The sequence below is a fragment of the Symphodus melops genome, assembly GCF_947650265.1.
Source record: "Symphodus melops genome assembly, chromosome: 20".
NCBI classification, from domain to species: domain Eukaryota; kingdom Metazoa; phylum Chordata; class Actinopteri; order Labriformes; family Labridae; genus Symphodus; species Symphodus melops.
The window spans coordinates 15395030-15422420 of NC_136710.1; the positions used below are offsets into that span (position 1 = coordinate 15395030).

Consider the following 27391-nt stretch of genomic DNA (forward strand, 5'->3'; position numbering starts at 1 on the left):
TGATTACCTGCATTCACCAGCACACACTCACACTCATACAAACACACACACACCTAAACACAGGGCCATCTGTCTCAGGATGCAACAACAACAACACTGCAGTCCCACAGCGCCTGACCCATTCAGATCTGACCGATCTTTGTGTGCGACTGTGTGTGTGTGTGTGTGTGTGTGTGTGTGTGTGTGTGAGCTATTTTCAGACTGTTTTGTGTGTGTTTACAACCACAAGCCAAAGCGTGTGTGAGTGCATATATTTATGAGAAAGCCCTTGTGTATGGCGATGTGAGTATGCATATGTTAGTGTAAGCACCAAGGAAAATTACTGGTGTGTGTGTGCGTGAGTGAGTGTGTGTGTGTGTATAAGAGTGTTTGTGTGTGTGTGTGTGTGTGTGTGTGTGTGTGTGTGTGTGTGTCAGAGAGAGAAGTGAACATGATCCCTCTCGTGTGAGGTCATACGTATGTTGACTGCGAGTCTGCAATCATTCCCTGCTACCTGGTGTGTGTTCAAACATGCATGTGTGTGTGCATTTATTCATCGCACACGTGTGTGTGTGTGTGTGTGTGTGTGTGTGTGTGTGTGTAAGCTCCTATTCCTCCTGACAGAAGCAGCGGTGATTGAAAGTGACCGCGTTGTTTCAGTGTCATCCTGCAGATGAGTTGCCGTGTCTATGTGTCAACTGACACTCACATCCCATCCGCATCATCCACACACACAAGGACAGGCCTGTCTCTGTGCGTTGTCATCTTCCTCTGTATTTCTGTTTTCTTCCCTCTCATCACTTCGACACGTCTTTTAACTTTTTCCTAACTATTTCCCTTCGTCCTCCCCCACTCTCACCCTTGTGAGACTATTTCTATGCAAATTTCCAGCCCTCTCTTCAATCAAACTCGACAGCCAAACACAGACCAGACAAAGCAAAACCTTTTACTTGTTAAGTTAAGTTGAACCTATTTATGTAAAACAAGAGGGTAAAGGCTGTTATTTTGGATTAAAAATATATATATATATGTAAAAGGAACTTTTAAATTAGAATGAAGAACAATTAAAGCCTCTTGGTGTTGTAATGTGAGCACTAAAAATTACTTTCTGGTCACTTTTGTTCCCTCGTTTTCTTCTGCAAATTGATGCTGATATCCCACAAAGCTTAAAAAATGTTTGTTTTTTTTAAATAACAGAAAGCCCCTTGAGACTGAAAATTAATCTCCTCAAAGCAGCATGTTACAAAATATGTTCGCCACATGAGGAAAAAAAAAAAAGAAAAACCGGGATAATCCACGGTGCATGTTGTTATTGGGTTTTATATGACCATTTCTTTGGATAAAAACAGATCATAGTAAAGACTGTGATTTATTCAAAGAGTCAAAAACGATGACGTCCAACTTGTTGCTGCTGTTGATCTTTTTGGAAGCAAAATCTTTGCTGCAAATGATCTTAAAGTGTACGCAGATAAAACGGAAACTGTCTGCATGCCGTGCAACGACTAAATGAGAAACATTTTTCTCCTGTATCCTGGGTGAACTGACCCTTTAAAATCAGCTGATCCTGGACCAGTTTCCACAACGTCTCTTTTATTCTCCTCATGTTGTACTCTGTCCTCTAATCTGCAAACCAGATCAGCTACATAAAGATGTTTTTCTCCTTCAGCTCTCATTAAGAAGACACGTCATCACAACCGCACTCTGATTGGGAATGTTTGTGAGCATGTGTTTGTCTGTCTGTGTGTGTGTGTGTGTGTGTGTGTGTGTGTGTGCAAGTACAAGTGTGTGTTACACGGGGCCTGGCGCCTGCTTTCAAAGGATTCATTAAAAGCAGTGAAAGGCTCGATGTGCGGTTTGGGTTGGATGTATTGAGCACGTCTGCGTGTAAGTTGGATTTGATTGGTGCAAGACAGGAGGAGAGAGGGGAAACTATAGAGTGGAGAGAGAGAGAGAGAGACAAAGAGAGTTAGGCCAATCAGAGGGAGAGAGAGTGTGACTGAGAAATGGGTTTACATAAACCCTGACCTCATGTTATGAATGAAAACATCAATCACTGAGGATAACTAATCAATTTTCCCTCTCTTTCTCTCCTCTCCGCAGGGTGCGGAAGTGAAGAATTACTTTTAATGTGATTCATGTAATCTGATTACAAAACAGCGGCATCTGTGCAGCCTTATCGACTGAAAAAATAAATAAATAAATAAAATTCAGAGGAAGTTTTGTTTTTCTCCCAGTAACTGCAGAAATAAACAATAATACAACATTTGGATGTGAATGAAGACAAATGGTGACATGGAAATTGTTTTTTTTTGTCATTCACTCTTCATTTTAGCAGCAAAAAGCAAATGAGACAGATTACCCCGAGGATTTCAAGCAGGTTACTGGAAACCTGTAATGGGTTTAACTTTGAAATTAACCTCCACTCTTTTTTTTTTTGCTCTTCCCACTCCGACTGCTCCACATCACTGCACATGCTTTCCGTGTCTGCCTGCATGGTCTGCAGTGTGCAAATTAAATCACGCTATACGCTATAGGTTAATTAAAACAAGATTTCCCTGAGGCCTGCGCATACGTTTGTACCCTTCCACACACAAGCACATATACATTCAGTGTAACTACACTGTGGGACAAATCCGTCCACAGTGAGTTCTTTACGCACGCCATCCTCCCTATACGGCCAGTTAGCATGCACAAGCTGCAGCAGATATGGCTCTAAATGAGCAGCAGGATTAACTGTTATTAATTATCTCGCAGCCTCATTAAGTACACAGAAGCTCTGGTGAGAGACTTAACAATTCTTCATTAGGAGCAAAGGATCAAAGACGCGGCGCATGATGTACACAAGCTATCTTGTGACGACATCAATAAGTTATCAGCGCCCGATGCTCTTTCCCCATCAGCTGCTCGCCCTGTCTTTTCACCTCTCCAACACTTCCTCTCTACAAATGTGTGATGAGAGGGTGTGTGTCTGCGTCTGAGAGAGTGTGAGTGTGTGACCTTGTGTTGCGGCCCCTCATCGATTGGGCTGGAGCTGTCAATCGATCAGTCTGGTCTGTGAGCGGAGATAAAGGTGTTTCTATCTCTGGACACTCCAGTTGCCAGGTTGGAGTGCAAAAAAAGAGGTGGGCAAAATAGAGACTGAGGGCAAGATTTTGGCTCTGTGCTTTCATCTCGTTGGCCTTGTGAAGGGTGTTATCACTGTGTTTACTTTGCTGCACTGTAATGAAATTCCAGTTCAAGTCAGATGTTAGACACAAGATCTAGTTATTGATGGGAGTCCTCAAGTGTTCACTGTCTTTGTACAAAATAAGCATTCAGCTGGCAGTGTTGACACATATTCAGTATCCGTGCAATCATGTAAGATATTTGAACCCGGGTCACGCTGAATAGCTTACCTAATGACAAAGATGGAAACAAGCTAGGACAGTTACTTAAAACAACAGGCTTTGTGATGAAAGTGCAGAACCGGTATGCTGTTGATTACCTGTTCCCCTGACAGATAACAGATAAAGACATCTCGCTGCAGATTTCAACCGATGCCTGCAATTTGTCAAAACAAAATCTCAGAGCGATGAACACAGTTTCTAACCATTTTTTTTTGTGTTATGTGTAATGGCAATTTTCTATGATTCAAAGCATGTACTTGTATGTTTTGCTCTCCAGGATTTAGGGTAGCAGTCATTCTTTTTAGGGCACTTTTTTTTTATTTTTTTTATTTGACTTTTTAATGTAAAACCACCAAAACTTCTATGGGGAAAGGAATACTATATACTATTCATTTTTTCCTTTAAAGTGCACATTGCATTTTACAAGATCTAGTATATAATAGTGCAAAGCACAAAAGAAACTGTTGACAGATGCATGGTATTGCAACTATATAACACAATTCCACTATGGTGTACAGTACACCATCTGCACAGCTCTAAAAATGATAGAAAAACTAAATCTTTGAACATGTTTCCTTGCGCATAATTGGATTTTAAAATTTCAAAGCACCTGTTTCTTACTGCTATATTTGATGTGGCTGCCATTCAACAGCTGTCACTCATTGAATGGAGAATCAGCAGGTATCAGGTTGCATTAATTTTCCTCCATACTTATCAGGCAAAAATTCCTGCATCATTGGGTCCCACGGTGCGCACAAACGACACGCGCGTACGTTCATGGTGGCACACTGAACCTTGAAATGCTATCTTGCTCCTCATATCTAATCTAAGAGAAATATTTGTGTGTTGATTACGAGGTAGAGGGCTGGAGAAATATGCCCAGCGCCTCACCTTGCTTGAAAAACATGAAAAACTGAATCTGTCGAACAAATACAGAACACAAAAAGGCATCACACACCGCAGAGCTCTTCTATTCTTTTCTTTCACCCTCTCTCTTTCTCTCTCTGTCCCAGTATTTCTCCTCCTGCTGGCGCCCTTCGTTCCATCTTTTGGAGGCGTTTTTTTTTTTTTTTTTCCCCTACATGGCAGATGAAAAGAAGTGAAAAGAGCATTTGCACACCTGAGTGAATAGAGCTTGCAGGTGCGTGGGAGGAGAGCTTTGGGAATCGAAGGGTCTCTCACTCTCTTTCTCTCTTTGTGTTTCCTGCACACTTTCGCTCACTCCTGAGGTGTTTTTACAGTGCCTGTATTGAGTTTGTATTGGAAATGTGTGAGTATGAGTGCGAGACAGTGTGCATACATGAATGTGTGTGTTTGTGTGTTTAACATTTGTTGCGTGCACTGTTCCTATTGTTAGCGCCGAATGCTCCTGGCGCTTGGTCTGTATTTAAAAACAACCCTCAGGTTTCGGTTGACGCGACCTTTACTTGCAGATTGTTACGTCCGATACAAACGCTTGGCCTGGCTCGCCTTGATGACCTCAACAGGTCTTCACACAGCCTAACTCCAAACAAACCTTCTGGATAAACCAAAACAAACCGTGCTGCGCCGTTTGCGGTCACTGCAAGGCTGGCAGTAACAATAAACAGGCCCGAGGCCAGGCTAGACAAAGACACAGCAATGACACACACACACACACATACACACACACACGCACCATGTGACAACACTAAGCACAAATGTAACCCTAATTCAAATAAAACAAAAACCCCACCAGTGGTGATAAATTAAAAAGCCAGAGATAAAAAGTTGAAAAGTGTGTTTTATCTGACAGAGTTGAAACAAGTAAATTTAGTAGAATAATGTAAAATTAAAAATAAAAAGTTTTCTATAAAACAACGGGTTCATGTGGCCATTTTTTACAGCGTACGTCCTGTACTGTATCCACTCGCAGACCGGATAGCACACAATTCTCAAACCTAATTACTCAAAACACACCCGGCCAATCATCACTATCATCACAGAAATAAACAAACACACTCCAGCACAATCAGAAATCAGCCGTGCAATCATAACATACCCCCCTACACACACACACATACAAACACTACACTAAAAGCTAAACTCACATGACCATAAAACACACACACACACACACACACACACACACACACACACACTCTACGTCCTCTCGTCCCCAGTGTTCCTTTCTCTTCCTCGACTTACCGATGATGTAATAGTCATGCATGCTCTTGAACTCGTGGCCCCAGAGGTTAGGTGAGAACTCCTGGAACTTGATGGTGAAGCGACGTTCCCGGGTCGGCTCATCACAGGTCAGCACGATGTTGGGTGGACCCATCACCTCGCAGCGGTCCGCCTGTTCCCGCGACGAAACGAGGTAGAGCTTGTAGAACTCGTACTCTGGCGTGGACCTGACAGTGTCCAGCGGAGGGCAGATGAGGTCCAGCCGGTCCCCGATCTGAGGGTACAGAACGTAGCCCTTATCGTCCCTGAATCTGGAAAGGTAAGAAGAAGAAGAGAAAATAAATCATTAATTAAAGTCTTTAAACTCCTGAAACAACAATAAAAAAATAGCTCACAGCCACCTGTCCTTGCTTCTGAACGAGCAACAGACGGGTCCTCTACACCTCTTATTTCTCCTAGTTCTTATTTCCTCTCCTTGACAGAGAACAGGTGCCTTTACTGAGAGGCTGCAGAATTACATTTTCACCACACCCGCTCATGAAATCCCCTGTTGAACCCACGAGAAGGACAAAAAAAAAAAAACACAAGGAAATATTACCACCTGTTGATGAGCCACATGGGAAAAATAAGCACCAATCCACAGCAGAAAAGGGATTCAAGTCGAAGAAAAACATTTATATAAGCCTCTCCCTGAGCTACTTAGAAATGACCTCCAGTTCAGGGATATGTTTGAGTAGACAAAATCCAGAATTTTAGAACAAAACGGGGCAAATGTTGGCAAAATCACACTAACAAGTGTAAGAGCAGGAACATGACTGCCTTAAAATTTAAAGCCTGAAGTCCTAAGACTTCTAAACAAAGCATGCTGCGAACAAATTACAACAAAAGTCCTGATGGATGCACACATCACACATAAGAAATGAATGATACTTAACCAAACTAGCTGCAACACATCTATAAAATCTTTTTTTATGAAATGCAAATGTACCTACAGCACATAATCTGTTTTATACTTGGACATGAGAGCGGTGGCATGATCATAGAGGAAGGAACAGAAAGACAACTGATGCTGCAGATCAGCAGGATGAAGCTGCCAGTTCCAAATCTCAGGTACGTACAGTTAATTAGTTTGCAAATCAGCTGTTCTGATGTAAGTCTGTCATCCGCTTCTGATGTGCAGATGAATGATGTGCAGTTTGTTTATCGCTTAACTGGGTGATTTGACACCTGTCATTTATGGAAGAACAGGCAGCATTAAGAGATTCAAATACCACAAAATGACAGGACTCAACAAATAAATGCATATTTATGTTTTTTTTTTCAAGATTATTATAGTCTCAGTGTGGCTTTTAGTGAAGCATTGGTTCTAATGGTGTTTATTGGCTCTCTGGCACAAAACAGAGCAGCTCTGGAAGGACTTCATCATTTTGAAATTCAGAATGAATTCAGGTGCAAAACCAGTATGAAGCAGACAAGAAAAGTGTTTTTCTAGTATGGTTTTGGAGGACTGGTGGGCTCACTGTGGGCTTTTAGAGGGCTTTCCAGAGCAGAGAATATGAAACGCAGCAGTCAGAGGGGCATAAACTCAACAAATGACTCAGACACTGTTATTCCCCTCACAGCACAGGGCCATCTCTAACTGATAAGGCCAAATACTGTGAGTTATCAACTTCGTTCCTGAGGCCTGTGATGGCTTCCACTCTTCGCCTTAGCATGCTTTGCTAACAGCAGGAAACCAGAGAGTAGTCTGTGCACATCCACAGTGACTTTATCTCAGGTTAAAACAAATGTCACCACTAAGAGAGATAAGTGAAGGTGTTTATAGAAGGACAAGATAAAAAAGAAGAGGAGAAGAGTTTCTGGATTTTCTCAACTGTTATCATCATCCCAGAATGCAGAATGACACTTTGATGTAAAGTGGGAGGAAGCGAACGCGCCGACCCCCATCCCCCTGGCCGAGATGCTTTTTCTGTTTCCAACAAATCCACATGAAAACTCGGGAGTCACAGCACTCAAACCTGCTCCATTATTCCCTCTGTTCTGCTGTCAGACAACTGTTCAACCAATTAAAAAATTCAACTATACAAGATCACAATGCATAAACAGGCCGAGAAATTATACTTGTATAACTGTGTTGTTAGACAGACAAAAAAGAATTCCCTCTGCTGTCTCATTAACGACACTTTCATTCATGATACAAACAATTACTATTGTTTTTAAAGCTTTACTGGAAAGCTGAGATAGTGTCATACCTACAATTATACAAAACAAGACAGTCCAATTTGATTTTTATTTGATGATTTCTTCTTCTAAAAAAAGCACAACTTTTATTGTCATAGGTAATTCTGATTGGTCATGGCTTTGCTAATTTAAAGCCATGACCAAAAAAATCATTACTGTGCTTTTTGAAAGAAGCAGTGCTACTTGTTAAAAGTGAAAACTAAAGAATTTAATTAAAGTGTCCTTTGATTTATTTAGGTTCTTAATAATCCCTAGCAGGAGTCAAGTTTATAAAAACACTCAATCCAACATTTTCCAAAATGCAACTTTTTACCTTTTATATCCTGTGCGAGTTGTCTGCTAAATGCTTTCTTTAATGAAACTCCAATCTCACAGTTTTAGCTGTTTGATTGTATACTTGATCAGTGAGTAAGATCTATGGAATTGCTAGTCAAACTTTGCTCAAACAGCTTCACATTTTCTCCACTGTCCATGCATGTCACCCATTAAAAGGCTCTGTGACTCCCCAAAGGTGCTAACCTTGAAGTTATCCAGAACAGGACTGCAGCCTCACCCATGGCTTCATGTACAGCACCAGTGGGTTTTTCGTTGACATGCTTACAGGCCGATGTTTCGTGACGTAAACGACTGTTTAGCATTTTTTATAGAGGTTTAAAATGTTAGCATGCGAATAGGAATTTTCGACTTTGTTAAACTCATAACTTGTCCATTACTCAAAACATCATTAATCGGTAGCTTTGCAGAAGCAAAATACTGGACAACTAATCGTTGTCTTGAGAGCCACATTGTTAGCATGGCTACACTTCAGATGAGATAAAACAGGCTTACATGAAACAAATGTTTGGCAGACAAATATTTGCCAGTTATAATTGGAGAGAGGGGGTGAGACATTGTGTGAAGATAATACAGGACATTTTTTACATAGTGTTTCTAGAAAGATTCGTTTGTTTTGCCTAGCTGCATCTTGCCGACTACACCCCCTCAACTTCCTTGGAGTCAACTATCTCTTAGCACAGCGCGCTAACAGCCTTACACCTGCTGCAAATTGAGATGTAAGCCTTATCTGTTGGTGTTTTGGCTGGCGGCGTACACCGGAGGGAAACTTTAGAAAGCAGACTTAACTTAGCTGAGGCGGGCCCAGAGGCCTGCTGGGAAGCCACTGTTCCACTTCTCATTACTCAGGTCACTCGGGGTTATCAGGCAATACTTAGGCTGGAGAGGTAGGCACTCAGCTTCACTCAACACGTACACACATACATAGTTCACCTTCCTCTCGGCCTCAGACAGGAGAGCACAGGCACTCACACCATTTATAAAGTATGAACTGTAAACATGCTGGTGGTACCTGAGGCTTCTGCTCCAAAACCTAAACAGAAAAATCTATTCCACAAACACACACACAAATGCCCTTCTGCTAAACACAAAAGGTTTGCCCAGAAACATCCACCCACATCCGCAGGTTTAGTTTTCCCTAAACATTAACACTGACGACACACATGTACACAAAGTTACACACACACAGACAAGTGTGCACACATTTCTAAAATCAAGCACCTTTTGCTTCCTGCATGACGCATTCTGTGAGTGGTATCTGATGGTACCCTGAGTCACAGTCGAGCTGCATTGCAGAATGGCAGCGCGCGCACGCACGCGCACACACACACACACACACAAACACACACACACACACACACACACACACACACACACACACACACAGGACGATATGACTGTTGAGTTAAAATGCCATCGGGCAGGTGCACTGCTCAAAAAAAAGAAAGACAGAAAGAAGGAGAAATCAGTGAAGTGAGAGAAAGAGAGAGGGTGGGGTCGGGGGGGGGGGGGGGTGGAAAAAAAAAGATATTGAACATGTCAGGGAAGGTTTGTGGCAACAACAAAGAAAGGTGGAGTACAAGCGAAAAGTAAAGACAGACACAAAGAGGGCACACTCAACAGAAGGAAAATGTGGAGAAAGACGAGAGAAGCACGGTAGAAGCTGGGTGAAAAAAAAGGAAATTTCCTGCAACAGAACTCAATTTTTCTGATATGCGGCATGTTCAGGGTGTCAGATTTGCAGAGTTAACCCCAGTTAACCTTGTGTGTGTAAGTGAATGATAGCTTGTGTGAGCTGCTGTAAACAGGACAGGGTATGGGAGACCTTGTTGCAATCCAATCATGTGGTAGAGGGAGAAAAAGAGTGTGTATTTATCTCACAATTCACACTTTAACTCTCGTCTGTGTGACAGTGAGAGTCTATAAACCAAGGCTGCATTCAGACAGAAAATATGGTGATAAACAACTATTCACACATTGTTTCCTGTTTTAAATCCAGACTTAAATAAATAAATTTAAAAAAAAGCGGGCAGTTAGTGAGCCGCACGGTCAGGTTTGCTGCTCCATTGGAGAAGAGAGGAGAGAAAAGTGGAGTGGGGTGGACTTATAAACATTTTTATAGAGTTCATCTGTGACCACATCTAAATAAATCATCCCATTCAGACACTGCCTTTGGCACTACTACGTTTTCCCTTTACTCTTTTCTTTTTGGCTGCATTTTACTCTGAGAGAGTCTCTGTCTGAGTGTCTGTTTTTTTTCCTCTCTCTCTCTCTCTCTCTCTCTCTCTCTCTCTCTCTCTCTCTCTCTCTCTCTCTCTCTCTCTCTCTCTCTCTCTCTCTCTCTCTCTCTCTCTCTCTCTCTCTCTCTCTCTCTCTCTCTCTCTCTCTCTCTCTCTCTCTCTCTCTCTCTCTCTCTCTCTCTCTCTCTCTCTCTCTCTCTCTCTCTCTCTCTCTCTCTCTCTCCTCTCGCACTCTCCCTCATCTCTTTTGCTGTCCACTCTCTCCCTCTCCCCTTTTTTTCTCAGCCATTAACAATAGGTCCATTCATGTGGCCACACTTTGAAACATGGCGTGGGGGGTTGGAGTGGGCCAGAGGTGACACTGAGGGGGGAGAAGAGGGGAGAAGAAGGGAGGTGGAGGGAGGAGCTTTCCTCTCTTTTCTTCTCCGCAGCTCTTTTATGAGGGAAGAAACATCATTTTCTCAACCTAAGTGTCGCTCTGCCGTGACCCCTGAGCTGTGCTGAGAAGACTCAAGTGTCAGCCTCCACGACCTCCCCCTCTGACCTAAACACCTCCTGCTTTTTACCCTCCCATCATCCTGCAGCTCTCCTTTCTTCTTTAAATGCTGCTGCCAACAATTGCACTGAAACTAATTAAATTAATCTATTTCTTTGTTGTCAAATTCACAATAGAATTTAAGATATATCAAAACGTTGTGGTAATGCAAGAAAGTTAAATGTCTTTTCAAGCAGCCCAGATGCTGTGCGTGCTTTTTCTGTGACCTATGTGGGTTTTTTTTTCGTGTCCATCTGCATGTTGTCTGCTGTTGTACCTGCTCTGGGCGGCATATCGGACAGCTCCAACATTTCCAAGATTCCACAGAGGCAACCTGAGCCATGTCCGGACCGAAGCCCGGGCACACAGGTGCAGTCAGCGGCCCACAGGGAGACAAGGGAGGGTGTGTGTGTGCGAGTGTATGTCTGTCTGAACATAAGAAAATGAAGGGTGGGGATGAGGGAGGGCAGACAAGAGGGAGCGCTGAGTCTGTGACAGAGAAATAAAAAAAATAGATGAGAGAAAAAAGGCGAAATATAAAGAGAGAGGTGGGATTTGAAGTGATAAAACAAACACATAAGGACAAAGAGAGAGCAAGAAGTAGGACAGATTGCAACAGAAAAATGGTGTGGAGAAATGATGCTCGAGAGCAGAAAACAAACAGAAGGAGGATTAAGAAAAGGAGAGGGAAGGACACTGAAGTTGGCAGGGAGCACAAAATAAAATAAAAATGAAATCAGTGTGGAGGATTTACTCAGAACTCTACATCAACTTTGACCTCCTCCATCCTCTGTGGGGTTTTTTGTCCTTGAGCTAACCACAACCTGGAATGAGCGGGAAGCAGAGGACAGACAGCAAAGGACCGATCTATTAGGGAATAATAAACGATGGCGGTATTCAGCTCTGTGGTGGGGGAGATTTATGGCGGGCCCTGCGCATAAAGCTGTCTGCACTAATCTCATGGTATACACAGTGTAATCACACTCACAGGCGTCTGAGTGCACCCCCACCTCCCCCATATCCCCTTTTAATGTACACACGCTGTCAGACGCACGGCAGGGGAGAATGCACGCTAAGGAGTAGCAAACCGATCGGCTACGGGAGGAATACACACTCTATAGTGCAAGCGTGCACAAACACACGCGTGCTGAGCTGCAACACCTGCAGGCCATCTAGTAGCTGTCTAAAGTTAATCCGCTGGGCCTCATTTACTTGAGAGGTGCTTTCCAAAGAACGCCACAAAGAGCATACACACACACACACACACACACACACACATACACACACACACACACACACACTCATTTATGTCCACATGGGATCTTAAAATATCACTTTTGCAGCATAGTTTACTTAATTCCGATTAATGTAGATCATGAATTTTACTGAAAACAAGTTGATTGAATAAAAAAATTACTCCATGAGTATGAATTAAGTAATTCAAAAGATTTGGAAATGTTAAAATTATCCCACTAACTGACTGTTTTACCTACTTTAGGAAAATATTATTTCAAGCCTCAGCGCTGGATTAATTCACTTGCGAAGCTGGAGGGTTTTTTTACACAGCACCCACACAGTAAAGGGACTGCATATGCTATCACTTTCCACTGCTCTGCTGTAGCAATCAGTCCTCCTATATGCTGCGAAACTGAGAAACATCAACAATAGGTGATGAAAAACATATGGTTTGAAATATATCTAACATGAATCCAGGTTATACACAATCTGTCTCTGACACAGTTTTCGCAGCAAGAGGAGCTCAATCAAATTGACCTGTTGTGCTCGGCACGTATCACCTACATCTTCTGCCTGCTGCTCCTTCTGATGCTTTACAATGAAAGATTCAGGAGCTTTCAAATTTTACTCATGTTGCGTTCTTTCATCCTGACCTCATCTTTGATCGGTACTGTAATCGAAAGAGCTTTTTCCATGCTGGTACAAGAGCGTTTGAAGCCCGTTTTGCTGGTTGAACTTGACGCCCTGGATCAAAAAAGCTATTATGATCTGTAGTTGTATCAGTGTGTGAGGCAACCTCCTGAAGTATTACTGAATTAGGTCTGTCTTCATGTTTTTATAAATCTTTAAGTCATATCTCTGCCTCAAATAATTAAAAAGCTTTATCCATGAACCTTAGATCCCCACTTTAGCTTTCTGTTCTACACAAATTATTTAAATCCTGTTTTATCTTTAAAACAATATGTATCATCTTAAATTGTTCTTGGAATTAATAATGAATGAGTAGCTTAGTTGTTTGAAATCATCTAAGACTCATTTGAATCGTTTTGCTAGCAGACACTGGAGCTTCCGCTACCGTCAGTCCAGAGACAGACTGCTTTAAAATATCCATAATCATTATTAGTGTCTTCATTAAAGAACCATATACCCTGGAGAAGGGCTGGAGAAAGTGGTCTTTGACTGTGTGTATAGAGCAGGAGAGAGATGGGATACATTTGTGCGAGGTAGAAGGAGACAGAGAGGGGGTTCAGAGGAGACGGAGGGGGAAGAGAGAGTGATAATGTAAATTGATGAGAGTTTGAGTCTCTCTAGAAGGCATGGCCCAGATACCACCGAACATTTCTATTATGGATGAAATAGTGGGATGGATTCACTGAGGGAATAGTTCATTGAGGGAGGTGGAGCGAGGAAGAAAGTTACACGTTGGGTTTCAACACAAGAAGTTTAGTTTCAAGCATCTGTTAAGTAGAGAAAAGAGGGGGACATGAGCAGGTATTACTAATTTTATTAACTTAAAGAAAAATAAAACTACATCCCCTTAAACCTTTCCACCTAGAAGTTTCTGACTGGGTGGTCAGCACAAATTGTGCAGCTAAACTCAAATTCACAGAACTTTACATGATTTATGTTAATGGGGCTGTCCAAAAATACCAAAATGTCAGACTTTAGAGCTTTGCAAGAAACGTGAAAAATGTTTTCATTTGAAGGATTGTTTTTCTTGTTGATCATTCAACCTACAATCAATGATACCTTTTATAAAACCAAATGAACATGTGTCAAAAGAGTGATAAAAAATGGGGTCAATTTAAATGATGAACCAGCAGAACATGCTGTTCTCCTCAGTAACTCAGAACTTTTCAACTCTGCGTTTCACAAATTACCATCACACCAACTAAACTATATAAGAAACCAACGACTTGGCCCAACAAAAGAAAGACAGTAGAAGTGATAAACTAGCGTGAGAAAAAAACTAAATCAAACATTGGCTGGAGAATCTGTTTGATTTAAAAACAACTTGTAAAAAAGCAACAAATGGATATTTTGTTTGGTTTGTGACCAACACATATCTGTTAATAATGTTTTGAGCTACTGATACGGAGTGAAAACAGAATGCTAACTGAACTAACGAGCTAGTCGGCACCAAACCCAGAGATGAAACGTTAGCAAACAACTTGAGAATGATGTTTAGTTTTAGCTGTATTGTAACATCAGGTTGGTACAAAAACAACTGATGCTCCCAAAGCTAATTAACAACAGCTGGCAAGAGAGACATAGTTAAATGTAGTGTTTTTAGTTTTATTGTTCTGGTGTCAAATGTTGAAAAAATGCAATAGGCTGTTTTAGCTTGAAGGTAGAGAAAATTGTTGTGTTTAATAAACTAAAAACTTAGCCAGAGTACTTCTGATAGAGTTAAATAGCTTGAGAACGATGTGAAGCATTTAAAAGTTAAGGCGCTAACCTAGCCTAAGAGAGGACATTGGACATTGCTCTCTTTGCAGTGGTTTGCTAACACAACAGGATGTTTAAATGTTGTTTCGTCACTTTATTGTCATGTTTTCGAGGGGCCAAAAAAAATAACTGGTGCAGCTTAAAGCTACATAAAAGGGGGAGACTACTGGATGTTGAAGTGTTAGAAAAGGAAGGCGAGTCAGAACAACAGATTAGTCAACTATGACGAGCGGTGTGAACAAGAAAAGAGGAGCACAAGGTTGATGTAAAGTCAGTGAACGCTGCAAAGCCCTCAGGAATGTTGGTGGTGAGAAACGACAGCAGCGGTAATGGTTTCCATATGGTGTGAAAGAAAGGTTAGAGAGAGAAAGAGAGAGAGTGGGGAGAGAGGAAAAAAGAGGTAGTGTGGAGGGAGATAAAGAGACAATGATGACTTTTAAGAGGGAGAGAGAGAGAAAGTAAGAGAGAGTCGGGAGGTGGCAGTCAGCAGGTAAAGATGCAGAGCGTTGTTTGAATAGTTAGCTGGCATCCTGGGACTTTGAAGGTAACTGCGCCCTTGTCATCACACTTACACACACTCGAGCACACACACTCGTCCTCCTGTCCAGAGGCGGTCCAGAATGCCGCAGCGTCGGTGTCACATCCAGTATATATCACACCCTGGATAACCACAGAGACACAGGATAGAAGCACGCTGGACGCCTTGGCATTTGCAAAGAGCACACATGCAAACGCACACAATGTGTTGGTTTCTTCTATAATCACACACACACACACACACACACACACACACACACACACACACACACACACACCCTTCATCTCCATTGAAGCTCTGCCCCTGCTGGGTTCGATACATTCCATACGATACAATGCAGCAGACGAGCGTATCACATTAAGTTGAAACTTGTAGCTGCACCGTGAACAGAAACTAGAACTAACTAAGCAAGTGTGGTGAAAGACTTCTCCGCGTCTTTGAACAAATCTGAACAACGCAGCTATATTCAGGTCAACAGAAACTTTTTCTCAGCAAACATCTACCGCTCTCTTTCTCCTCATCCGCTCTCATTTGCATCCTTGTTTCTTTTTTTCTTCTTCATGTTTCAGCTCCTGCATCTCAAGCTAAGAACTTTTTGTTCGTGGCTTCTTTTGACTCCTCTAAACATGCGTTCTAGTCTCTACTCTATATTCAATGCCTGTTTCTTACCAAACACCAGCGTATGCTGTATTTCTCATTTCTACACCTCTTTATACCTTCCTTTCCATCTTTTTTTTCACTCTTGTCTCACTTGTTCACAGCTTTTCTCATATTGTTTAGTTTTAAAAAAAACTACATAATAGGGAACAGAAATGTAAGAATTTATGACTATTAGTAAGAAAAATGTGACATCAAAAAAAATTCAATAGCTATTTTCTTTTACAGCATATTAAACTCCACACTAGGGAACCCTTTGGGCATTGTAAAAAAAATGCTTTTTAAATTCTCGGTGTAACCAAGTGATGTCTATTTTTACTTTCTATTAAAATTCATTTTGTATCACCATTTTCATTAATGTTCTTCCTTTAATTATTTCTTGTCGTACATCTTGCTTCTTTGATTGTTCTTCGACGAATGATTCTGTCTTCAGGGTGTTGTTTTATTTTTACACAAGCGCTTCGTTTTTTCGGAGATCAACACGAAAACTGTTCAAATAACTTGTCACTGTCATGTGGAAACTCTGCAGCTTAAAAACTTTTCCTCTGTGAGCTTTCTAATTATTTTTTGCAGCTTAAAAAAACAACTGTCTCAACAAGTCCATATCGTGATTAATACTTCCTCGTTGGTTTTGTATAAATTAAGATATTATTTTTTAACAATAACACAACTCAGAGAAACTTTATACTTTTAGAAGCTTTTAATCGACGTAATCAATATCCCAAAATGTTTTGGCTTGTGCTCCTGTTGAAGGCTATGTTGTGGCTCATTAATTTTTTCGGAATTTTTCACCAGCGTCAGCTTATGCTGGCACCGTTTTATACTTCCGTTTCAAAATGAACACGATGACATGCGCTAACCAGCAGCTGTAAAGTCATACTTGAGACATTTAGTTGTTCTACAGTGAAACCCGACTGTTCCTCTGGGAGGTCATGCAAACTTAAAATCATACTTTTCACGTCCTTTCTCATGGCTGCGGTATTCCCTGTCTGCTGCTTTCTCTGTCACTCCTGAACCGCCTTTTCTTCCTGCTCCTGTGTCTCACCTCCCCTCCTCCCTCTCCTCTCCTCATTTTCCCTTGTTTTCAGCATGTACTCTGGATGATTTGCAGCAGTCTGGATTGGTCCCATTAAGGTGGTCTAGTTGAGGTGTGCAATGATCGAGCACTGCGGGTCCTGACAGCTCATTGTGTGTGTGTGTGTGTGAGAGAGTGAGAGAGACAGAGAGAGGAAGAGATTGAGAGGGCCCCCCCAAGTTCACAAATGGATACACCTACGCATGAACCCCTCAACAGAGGCTGAAGGACACCCCTGAGACACCACCAAAGACACATGCAGAGCCCCTAACTCCCTCTGAGGACTGAGTGTGTTAAAGTATATAGCTCAGGATGACATACACATATACACATACAGCACATACATGATAGTGGCAGCTGGTGTTTATGCCTGGCGTGTGAAAAGTCTTTGAGCTTCGACTCATTCCCTCCAACCACCTCACTAATTTAATTAGGTCACCCAGGGCTCTGGAGGAATGAAGGTTATAATGCATGCAATGGCTCTCAGTCCCATTCTCTATGCCTCATGCACATGCGCGCACACACCAAAAGAATACCATCCAAGAGTCGTCCCTCGGGGAGTGAAGAAGTGAGGTGAGACGCTGACCTGCGACAGTGTGGGTCACCTACATTTCCAAAGCTCCCTTCTTGTGTGTGTGTGTGTGTGTTTGAGTGCATCCACATGCGTTCATGCATGTAGGCGTACTCCCAGGGTCACCTCTCCCCATCTGTGACCTGGGTGTGTGTGTGTGTGAAGGCTCAACTTTGCTCCGGGGAGGCCACAGGGCGCAAGGAGTCTGAAACTTTAGCTACAAGGGACTCAGCTTAAGCTCAGTCAAGCCACAGTGTCAGGAGAGCAGTGTAATCCATAGGGGGCCCCTGGGGGCCACCAGGAATGCAGGGCTCTAGGGACTTTTTGTTACCAAACTGCTGAGTTTGTGAGCAAAATAACGTGTGTATGTATAATATGTTTATAGTACTATGTTTATATGAACCCTCATTTACAATGCAAGAAGGGTGTTGTTCTTCAGTTAATATCAACACATCCAAAATCCCAAAAGGATCTTTCTCCCCGCACTCAATCTATTCTCCTCCAATTTATGATGTTTACACATGTCCATTCCTTTTCAGCCTGAATAATTTGATTGAGCTGCTGGTTAATGTAGTGTATAATATATATTACACAAAGATAGTGATCACAATGAAGGATCATGTCACCAAGTTGGACCATGTGGTCGACTAAATAAGGAAGTGCAAATGGAATCAATGGACAGACAGACAGACAGACAGACAGACAGACAGACAGACAGACAGACAGACAGACAGACAGACAGACAGACAGACAGACAGACAGACAGACAGACAGACAGACAGACAGACAGACAGACAGACAGACAGACAGACAGATAGATAGATAGATAGATAGATAGATAGATAGATAGATAGATAGATAGATAGATAGATAGATAGATAGATAGATAGATCACTTTGTTTGTACTGAAGATGCTTCAGCTAACCACGTTGAGAAAGACAGATTGAGACAGTTTGAAACAGATACTCAGGAAATTCAATTACTCATAGTGCCGATGTTTGTTCTGATGTTATATTTTCAAATAACATCAGAATTAGCTGAATTTGTATGTAATTGTTTTATTTTTTTCCCAAAAAGTGGCCTTAATAGGAGATAAGTCTGGTGACATGTGTGTTTTTGCTATGCGTTTCCCAACAGGGGCCTTGTGTATCTGTAACAGTGTTTAATCCATTGGAAATAGGAACCTGGCTTCTATTCGCTTTCCCCACAGGCTCCAAACAGCACTACCCGACTCCCAGACTCTCAGCTACTCCGACTCCAGTGAAATGCATCTTGAAGCGATTTGGGGCTCAAACCCTTTTGCTTCTCCCTCTCTTTTTTTTTCTCCTTCCTCTTTGGCTCATCTGCCCCCCCACCCCCCAAACCCGAATGCCTCTCTCCCGTTTTTGGCTGAAGGAAGCTTTAAGGACTTAGAGGAAAGCGCTGGAGCGGCAGTCCTGGCTCGACCCAGGGGTTGTTGAGCCCCGCAGTAAAATCAACAGTTAGCCGGCTGCATGAGCAGAGACCGGGCGTTCAGGGATGGAGGGATGCGTCTGTGAAAGTAGGACAGACGGCGTCCAGCGCAAGCTAACTGGCTGCCGCTATTGCAAAAAAGACAAACATAAGTGCAATCACATGCCCGCACACAAAATGCTGAAAGAGAAAGCCTTCAGGTCATTAGAAATCCTATTCACTCGAGTCAGGATATTGAAGTGTGTCATGCCAATATTCAGTTCTGATAGCTTTGCCAGAATGTGTGTGTGTGTCAATTTGTGTGTGAGAGTGCATGTTAGTGTGTGGGCGTGTGCTTGAGCACGTCCGCGCACGCACTTCGCCACTTCTCTCCCACTTTAATTCCTAAAGAGTGGCTTTTTCAAAAGTCACCCGGGTATTTTCAAGGGGCCTGTCTAATTCATGCAGGTGAAGTGTTTTAAAGTTCCATTCCCTCGTTTACCTGCAGGGCTTGAGGAACACACTACAGAGGTGTTGAAATAACACCTTAACTCTCCTCCCTCCTTCCCCTTACTTTCATCGCAACTTCTATCCCTCTGTCCTTCACTCCCCCCCCCCATGTCCCTCCACACCTGCCTCCTCTCCGCTGCACTCTTTCTCTTTCTTGTCATCTTTTCCTCATCCTTTCCTTCTCTTTCCACCTCCCTCCTGCTCTCCTTTTTTTTTTCTTTTTTTTTTTTTTTTTACCTCATCCATCCCTCATCCTCCCTCTCTCTCTGCCTCTCATAGTGTTTGAAGCAGAGTGTTTGTCTCTAGGGCTGGATGATTGACAGCTGAGAGAGAGCCAGGCAGCTCTCTGGTGACAGATAAGGACTTTGGCTCTATTACTCACTGGGTCCCACAGACACACACACAAACACAGACACACACAGACACACACACACACACACACATTCATGTATAAACTCTCACCCATCCTCCCACGTGCACACGGATTCACTTACTCTCATGCGCACACGTACACACACACACACACACACACACACACACACGCGCTCCGATCCCATGCTGCTCCACAGTTCGGCAGGGAGCAGACAAACTTATTTGCATTAGGAAGCAGCGTGTAAAATAAATAAAGAATCGGATGAATCGAGGAATAAATAGACAGGAGGCACGGCTGGGGATGAGTGTGACTGATTTGTAGTGTGTGCATGTGTGTGTATGTGCTCTCTTTTTCAACCTCTGGGCTCCCGAGTGAGTAGAGCGGCAGTGCAGCAAAAGCAACACCCTGTTGAGCACACGCAAGCAAACACACACATACACACACACACACACACACACACACAGAGTCAAATATACATGAAAAGATTCTACAAAGCCCAAATAATTATGATAATGAAAAATGAAAGGGTCTAAAAATACAGTTTTATTCCTCCCTTTGTTTCTGGGGTACTCCAGAGAGACCACGAGCTGACAAGAGAGAGGGAACGAGTGAGAAAGAAGGACAGAGAAACAGTTTCTCTCATATCTGTTCCCACCAACATCTCCCTCTACAAGCCGCCCAAATCTGCGGATTGCAACTCTTTGCTTTCTTCAAAGAGGGGAATTGGATTGAGTGCAACTGGTTCAGATTGGGTGCATGTTTATGTTCTTGGCAGGGAAAAAGAAAGCTCAGTGACTGGCTGCTGATTGACAGCTAAAAGTGAGAGGAGGATGGCAAGAAAGAGAGGCAGCCGGCGCGTAAGCAGGTGCAACATCAGATACGGAGAGAGAAAACAAGAACAAGAATAGAAAATGAGAGCAAACGTGGAATTAGAGAAAAACATGCCGAGGTTAAGTAGTTACGTAAGCGTGCGAGAGTGAAAAATAGACTGACAATTTTGAGAAGGGGCTGAGCAGAACCTCGGTAGGGGAGGGGAGGGGAGGGATGAAAGAAAGGTGTGTGTCAGAGAGAAAATGAAGGGAGAGACGAGCGAGGAATAGTCAGGACGGCCTTCCTGGAGAGATGTGAGGAGAGCGAGAGGACGAATGGAGGGAAGGCGATCTGGGAAAGATGGATGAAGGCGCGAAGGGTTGAAGGCAAGGACGCAAGCGACATAGCAAGGGGGGAAGCGACAGAAAAAGGGGAAGGCCGTAAGGCGTGACTCAAGAGACGGCAGACTCAGCGTGAGAGATGGAAGGAAGAAAGGAGAGGAGGGCAGCCTGGAGGACGGAGGTTTAAAAGTAAGAGTGGAAGGAGGAGGTGACAGGGATGGATGCAGAGCGTGAAAATGGCCTTTGTCATAGCTTCTGAAATATACAAAGCTGGAAGACAAAAGGAGCGTGAGCGCTAGATGCTTTCCCCAGCATCTCTTGGATGACAATGGCTATTTGTCTCCTCATCAGAGAAAGAGGAGAGAAAAGAAAGAACACCACACTGTTCTTCATGTCTCTTCCTCTTCATCACTTCTCATCTCCAGTCCGTCCTCTTTTTTTTTCTCCCTCCTCCCTTTTGTCGCTCTCTCCGTAGAACAAAAACACCAACAAACTTGAACATAGTTCCTCTCCCTCTGCATGTCATGGATCTGAAACGCTCTCCCCTCTCTCTTGTTAATTGTGTCGGAGGGCGCAGGACGGACCTTCACGCCCCGTCCTCCCTCGTTTGAGGTTAGTGGTCAAGGGTCACGCTTGAGTGCTGATGGTGCATCCTGCCAGACAAAGCAGATTAGCGCACACACACAGACAGGGGTAGCAGTGGTATGTCGCCCCGATAAGTCCCCCCCCCCCCCCTCCACAGCCTGTTCCCAGGCATTGGTCTCATTGGGTGAGATAGTATCATAAGTTGCAAGTTGCACCAATGAGGGGTCAGGCCCTCGATTGTGCTTGCGGTCAGCGGTCAAACCACCTCTCGCCACGGGTGATGATGTCACCGCCGAGTTAGTATTCATAGCCAACAAATTGAAAAAAAAAACAGTGGGCTTTATATGTAGACGAGAGTTTCTCTTTTTTGGATGTGTTCTGTGCTTTTTGACCTTTTTACAACCTAAACTTAAAGTGGCACCACATTTCACTCAGTAACGATTAACTTCAACTCTGACTTTAAACTTAACGAGTATCAGAAAAATGTCATCTGGCCAGACTCTAAGTCCAAAACTTATCTCGTGATCTTCCCTGACAGGGAACTTAAGATAAGAGTCAATATTTAAACTCAGTTAATGCTGTCAGCTTAGTCCTACTATTTTCTTTTTAAAGAGGGGATTTTCAGTACAGATATTTTCCTCCAATTACAGAGACTATTGCTCAAAAACATTTAACAACATTAAATAAGTAAGTCTAAGTGATGGAGGTTTCATTGGAATGTAACCTTCAGTCTATAAAATCAAAACTTGCCAGTTAGATCTTTAAGAGCCTTGAGAAAATACCTGAACTAAAGGACAATACATTTACAGTGCCATTTCACAGATACATTGAGTTAATCCCCATATTTGAGAAGCTTAGTTTAAGTATGTTCACATTTCAAGTGTGAGCATAAATCTTTCTGGAGGACTGCACTTCTCAGTCTTGTTCAATAAAGAGTAATAGGTTAATTCAGAATTTCATCTTTTTCCAATGTTGCCCCTTAGTGTCTCCAATTTGTGAGCAAGTGATGCATTTATCTTGGGAATATTCTCGAGTTATGAGTAGTGGTCAAAAAGACTTGGCTCTTGTCGGAGCCTCAGAGGACTCCTCAATTCCCACTGCAAGCATCCTAACTATTAAAGGGCATGGTATAAGCAACAAGGAAAAACCTATTCTTAAACACTGCAGGATAACTATGCTTACATGCTTCAGAAACGAGTTGCATGAACTACTCATGAGAAGGTGCAAACAAATAAATTAGGAATTGCAACTTGAATGGGAAGAATCCTGGGGTCTCTTTGTGCAACCTAGATTTGAGATGCATCAGTATTTATATATTGATTGTTATTTTTCCCCATGTTTTTCTCTTGTATTTTTTCCATATCTCTTTAAGCCTCTATTTAACATGCACATGTGGAATATTTGTAAAAAATATACAAGGGGTTTGTTTTCTGGACAAACAATTCAGACATTCTTCTCTCGGTTCTTTATAAGAGTTTGTACCTTTGCGTAAGTGTAAGTGTGAGTGCAGGTGTGCACATCTGTTTTCTTTTTAAGATGCATTTCTGTAAAAGTGCATGCGTGGGAAACTAGGGAGAGAAGGAATGACATGCACCAAAGGAGCCGCAGGTTGGACATGAACCTGGACTGTCCGCTTGGAGGACTTTAGCGTCTTTACATGGTGCGCTACCTAACCACTAGGCCATCTTCAACCCTGTTGAGTGTTTTTTTTTTGTTTGATTTATATGTTGATATCAAAAGTATGTCAATAAAATGTATAGGTTGAACACACTGTGTATCCTGTATTGGAATAATGTTAAATTGCATCGAAATGTAACAAAACAAAGTCCACTTCAACTTCAAGCATAAATATTCGCATTCAAAAAAATAATCTACAAAATTTTGACCTACTTTTTTAATAGAAATCGCTTTTTAATGGATTTTCCAGAAGGAAGTTTGTGTATCTTGACACAAGAAAGACTGGTGTGCCAAAAAAAAAAGAGAAGAGTTTGAACAATAAGTGGAACCAGTTGATTTTTATAGGAAACTATTTGAAACAATCTTGATTCACGGACAGATTTTTTCACTTTGTGGGCTTGATTACAGACAAATATGGCTCTTTTTCTACTCTTAAAGTTAAAACATTCAACGAGGGAAAGAATGTAGAAGAACAACAGATTAGTTTGTATGTGCTTTAGTCCACTGTTGATCTGTGTGTGAGGTCTTCCATCTGATCTGGCTTCAGTGGGCAGCTCTGCCAGTGTGTTTAGAAGTGTTAAATGCCCCCCTGACCTGCTGCAGTCTGTTATTAAGCCTAGCAACTGCCATGCCTGCTAACTCATACTGGCATCAACACCCACGCGAAAGACACACTCACACACTCACACACACACTCACACACACTCACACACACTCACACACACACACACTGGTCAGATACACAAACTCACATGTGCAAACACTTAACAGGCAACATGCTGTACAGACACACATACACTCGCACACTCAGCGGAGGGTGAATAGCCAGTGCTCCACCTCCCACTTACGCCTTATCAGTGAGTTGCGTTCTGCCTTATCCATGCATACTGTACAGTCATTAATCATGATTCTCATTAATTATCTATGCACCCGGCTGGCTAATTAACACATCAGCTCAAGCAGAACTAATGCTGCATGCTAGTTCACCTCCCACTCACACCCAACACTCCCCGACCCACACACACTCCCTATGAAACCAGCTCCAACACCGGCTTCTCCGAAACTTCAGTTCCTGTCAGCTGCGAGGAAGGAACGCACTCGTGAGAAAACGCTTTAATGTGACAGCGCAGTTGGAGGAGCTGCTACATATTAGCAGCCTGTGATGTTTAATGCCTTGTGTTGTAATTTACATGTCTGCTGATCCCATGTTTTCTTCTCCTTGTCTTGTCGACGTAAGTTAGAGGTTTGCTCCAGTCAATTTCCAAGAATGTGTTTAGAGGGCCCCTAATGAAAGGCTATAAACCTGTTTTTGTCACTACCTGGAAGTAACACAATTGCTAGCTGTGAAAGACATAGTAGTAAAGTCTGGGGAAATAAAAACTTAAAAACCTCCAGAAACCTTGTTATCCTTTTTGCAGATGCATATTATATTCTTTGCTGTTATTATATTGAATGCATAACCACCAGCTTTTTTTTTTTCAAATTGTGCAATGTCCTTGCAATGGTAAAGTAAAACCATGTGTGTTTTATTTTGTGTTGAGTGCAGTTTTTGTGACCTGCACATGCTCTGTTACTTTATAAGCGTTATCAAAGAGAGGCAGGGTTTTAAGTAAGCTGTCTTTTGTGAATGTCCCAGCTTGCTTTAAGCGCTATTGTGCTCCATACATGTTCCTGGCTGCCTAACATGGTGACTGCACCTCACTCCCACGCTGTCTCAACTTTCACACTGCCCAAACAAGTCTCATGTCAGCTAACAGGAAGTCTAAACACTACTGCAAAAGCGAACAAAAAAATAGTTATATAGGCTGTTTTGCACAAAAATAAACAGGTCCAAACATGATTTTTCTCATTAATATTGGGATAAAAGTTTCCACTTGTGGTAAACAAAAAAATATATATTTTCATCACAAATACCTTACAAAAAGTTGAAATAAGCTGTTTTCACTCATGCAGTTCTGCATAAAATTACCAGCTGTGTTTATACATGGGCTCACCCCAACTTCACTCACAACTTTACTGAGGGGCTGGCAGATAAACAATTCGGCTGATTGCATTCACATAATGCAGCTGATTCCAAAACTCTCCAGAAAAATGTCACGAGTTCTGTGAATATGTGAAACCACCAAAAGTTGCCGATTTAAGAGAAGAGCCGCGGCTGGCAGTAAACAACATCACAGTTGTGTGAAAAAGGCACAAATTGAACTGGTAGAATCAAAAAAAAAAATCTCCAGCCTTACTGACTGAAATCAGCGGACACCCACCAGCAGGAGGGCCTGATTTTAATTTGTTCATTTCTTTTTTTGGTTTGAGCATATGGGGAAACAGACAGAGATAACAAGCACAGAGATGGATTCAAAGTGAGTCCACTCAGTGCACAGTTGAGGTGCCACATCCTGCTGGGATATCTGGCCACTCCATGTGGTTTATATGCTGGTCCAGCTCCCATAGTATTTACTCCCTTTAATCTCCCATGAGGCCTTTGGGCTACATTGAGATATGAGCCTGGGGGTAAAACGGGGGGTAATTCACACTCAGACATGGAATTATAATGTTTCCGTGCATGAAGCTGCTGAATAATTTACAGCTTTCAATGGCTTAACGTTACTCATTTCTGCAAAACACACACTCACACACACACACAAATGTCTGGAACTGCCAAAGCTGTGATGCAGATTTAGTCATCGCCCTCGCCTCAACAATCCCTCACTGGTGCATCACTAAATACAGCCCCCCACATCTCATTCTTCCTGACAGCCTGTGCAGCACATAATTATGTCCCCCCTGAAACCAGAGCTGTAATCTCACACACTTGTCTGGCCATTATTACCGAGGCTCTGGCTTCTCTCTGACCCGCACCCTGTCTCTCTCCTCCACCTCCCTCATCCAGCACTTGTTCCCTCAGCTAAGCTCTAATTTCTCTATCTCTACGTCTTCATATCTCTCTCGCTCTCTTTCTCCTTGGACCAAAAAGCCTTGAATGTTAGAGAATGGGTGAAAGAGAAAGGGTGAGCTTTGACATTAACAAGATTGCTCGTTAAGAAAGGAGGGAGCTGGGGGGGGGGGGATGGAGTGGCTGTAATTGGGAGTTTTTTGAAAAGGAGAGAAAAGAAAAGACAGAATTAGGTTTCCATCCTGGACCTGTCTGAAAAAGTGTGTGTGTGTGTGAGGCAGATACAGACGGGACTAAATACAAGGCGAGAGAATGACTTGTTGGATTTCTCAAGAGGTGCTAAAGGTCAGATACACCTATCAATCAGTTTCATACAAAGGGCCCGGTCCAGCTCTCCCCCCCCCCCCTCCATTCCTCTCACCAGCTCCCTTCTTCTCTCTCCACAGAGACAAAGGAACACTTTACAGTAACAGGCTTCTGGAGACTATTTCCTCCCGGCGCTTGTAGCTGCTGCACTGTCAGCAGGCCCATTACAGAAATGCATTTCATTGGCATTTCACTTCTCATTGGGCTAGAAAGCTGCTCGGCTGCAGCAGCTACATCCTGCCGAGACAGCTCGATATAAAAGCAACATGGAAACATGTTGACTTTTCTATGCACGTGGAGAAAATATTTACTTTTTCTTGAACATATGAAACCTCAAGGAGTGACCGTTTGTTGGTTTTCATTTTCATTTTGAAGGATGAAACTTTCCCGGCTCATGATATTTCCTAATAAATTTTGTGAAACTGATATGAATGGGTAAGCCCCCCTCAATAAGAGCTTGTGTGTGGCTAAAAACGCGAGGTTTTGCATTTCCTAATGTGCAAAAATGTGCCAATAAATGTGTGTATGTGTGTGTGGGTAAATCGGTGTAATCCTTCGCTATGGGACACCATGCCTTCTTCCTCTGCCAGATGAGGAGATATTCTGCCAAATTCGACGGGCAAGTGGGCTGCCAGCAAACATACACTCAACCACACAGCAGAATCATACACTGGCATGTGATGCACGCATATAGGACACAAAGAGCCGCATGTGTGTGTGTGTGTGTGTGTGTGTGTGTGTGTGTGTGTGTGTGTGTGTGTGTGTGTGTGTGTGTGTGTGTGTGTGTGTGTGCAGAAACACACACACATCTCCACATGCTTGGTAGGGTGTGGGCAGGTTTATTCTAGTCTATAGGTCTGGAAGAAATGCTGGAGGATTAGGGCGAGAGCCCACAGAGAGGTAGATGGAGGAGCTACGGGAGGGACGGAGGACGAAGATGAAGAAGGAGAGGAAGAAAAAAAGATGGAGTCAAAAGTAAACGAAAGATAGCATGAAAGGAAATTTGATCTAGAGGCTTGATGAC

General features: G+C 42.7%; 1 protein-coding gene across 1 annotated transcript in view; it reads right to left on the reverse strand.

The window, feature by feature from the left end:
* efnb3b (ephrin-B3b) overlaps positions 1-27391 on the reverse strand; it is an 84338-nt gene that overhangs the window by 38046 nt on the left and 18901 nt on the right. Inside the window, exon 2 of the mRNA XM_079371777.1 lies at positions 5532-5821. Coding sequence (XP_079227903.1) covers positions 5532-5821 — 290 coding nt within the window. The remainder of the gene's footprint in view (positions 1-5531; positions 5822-27391) is intronic.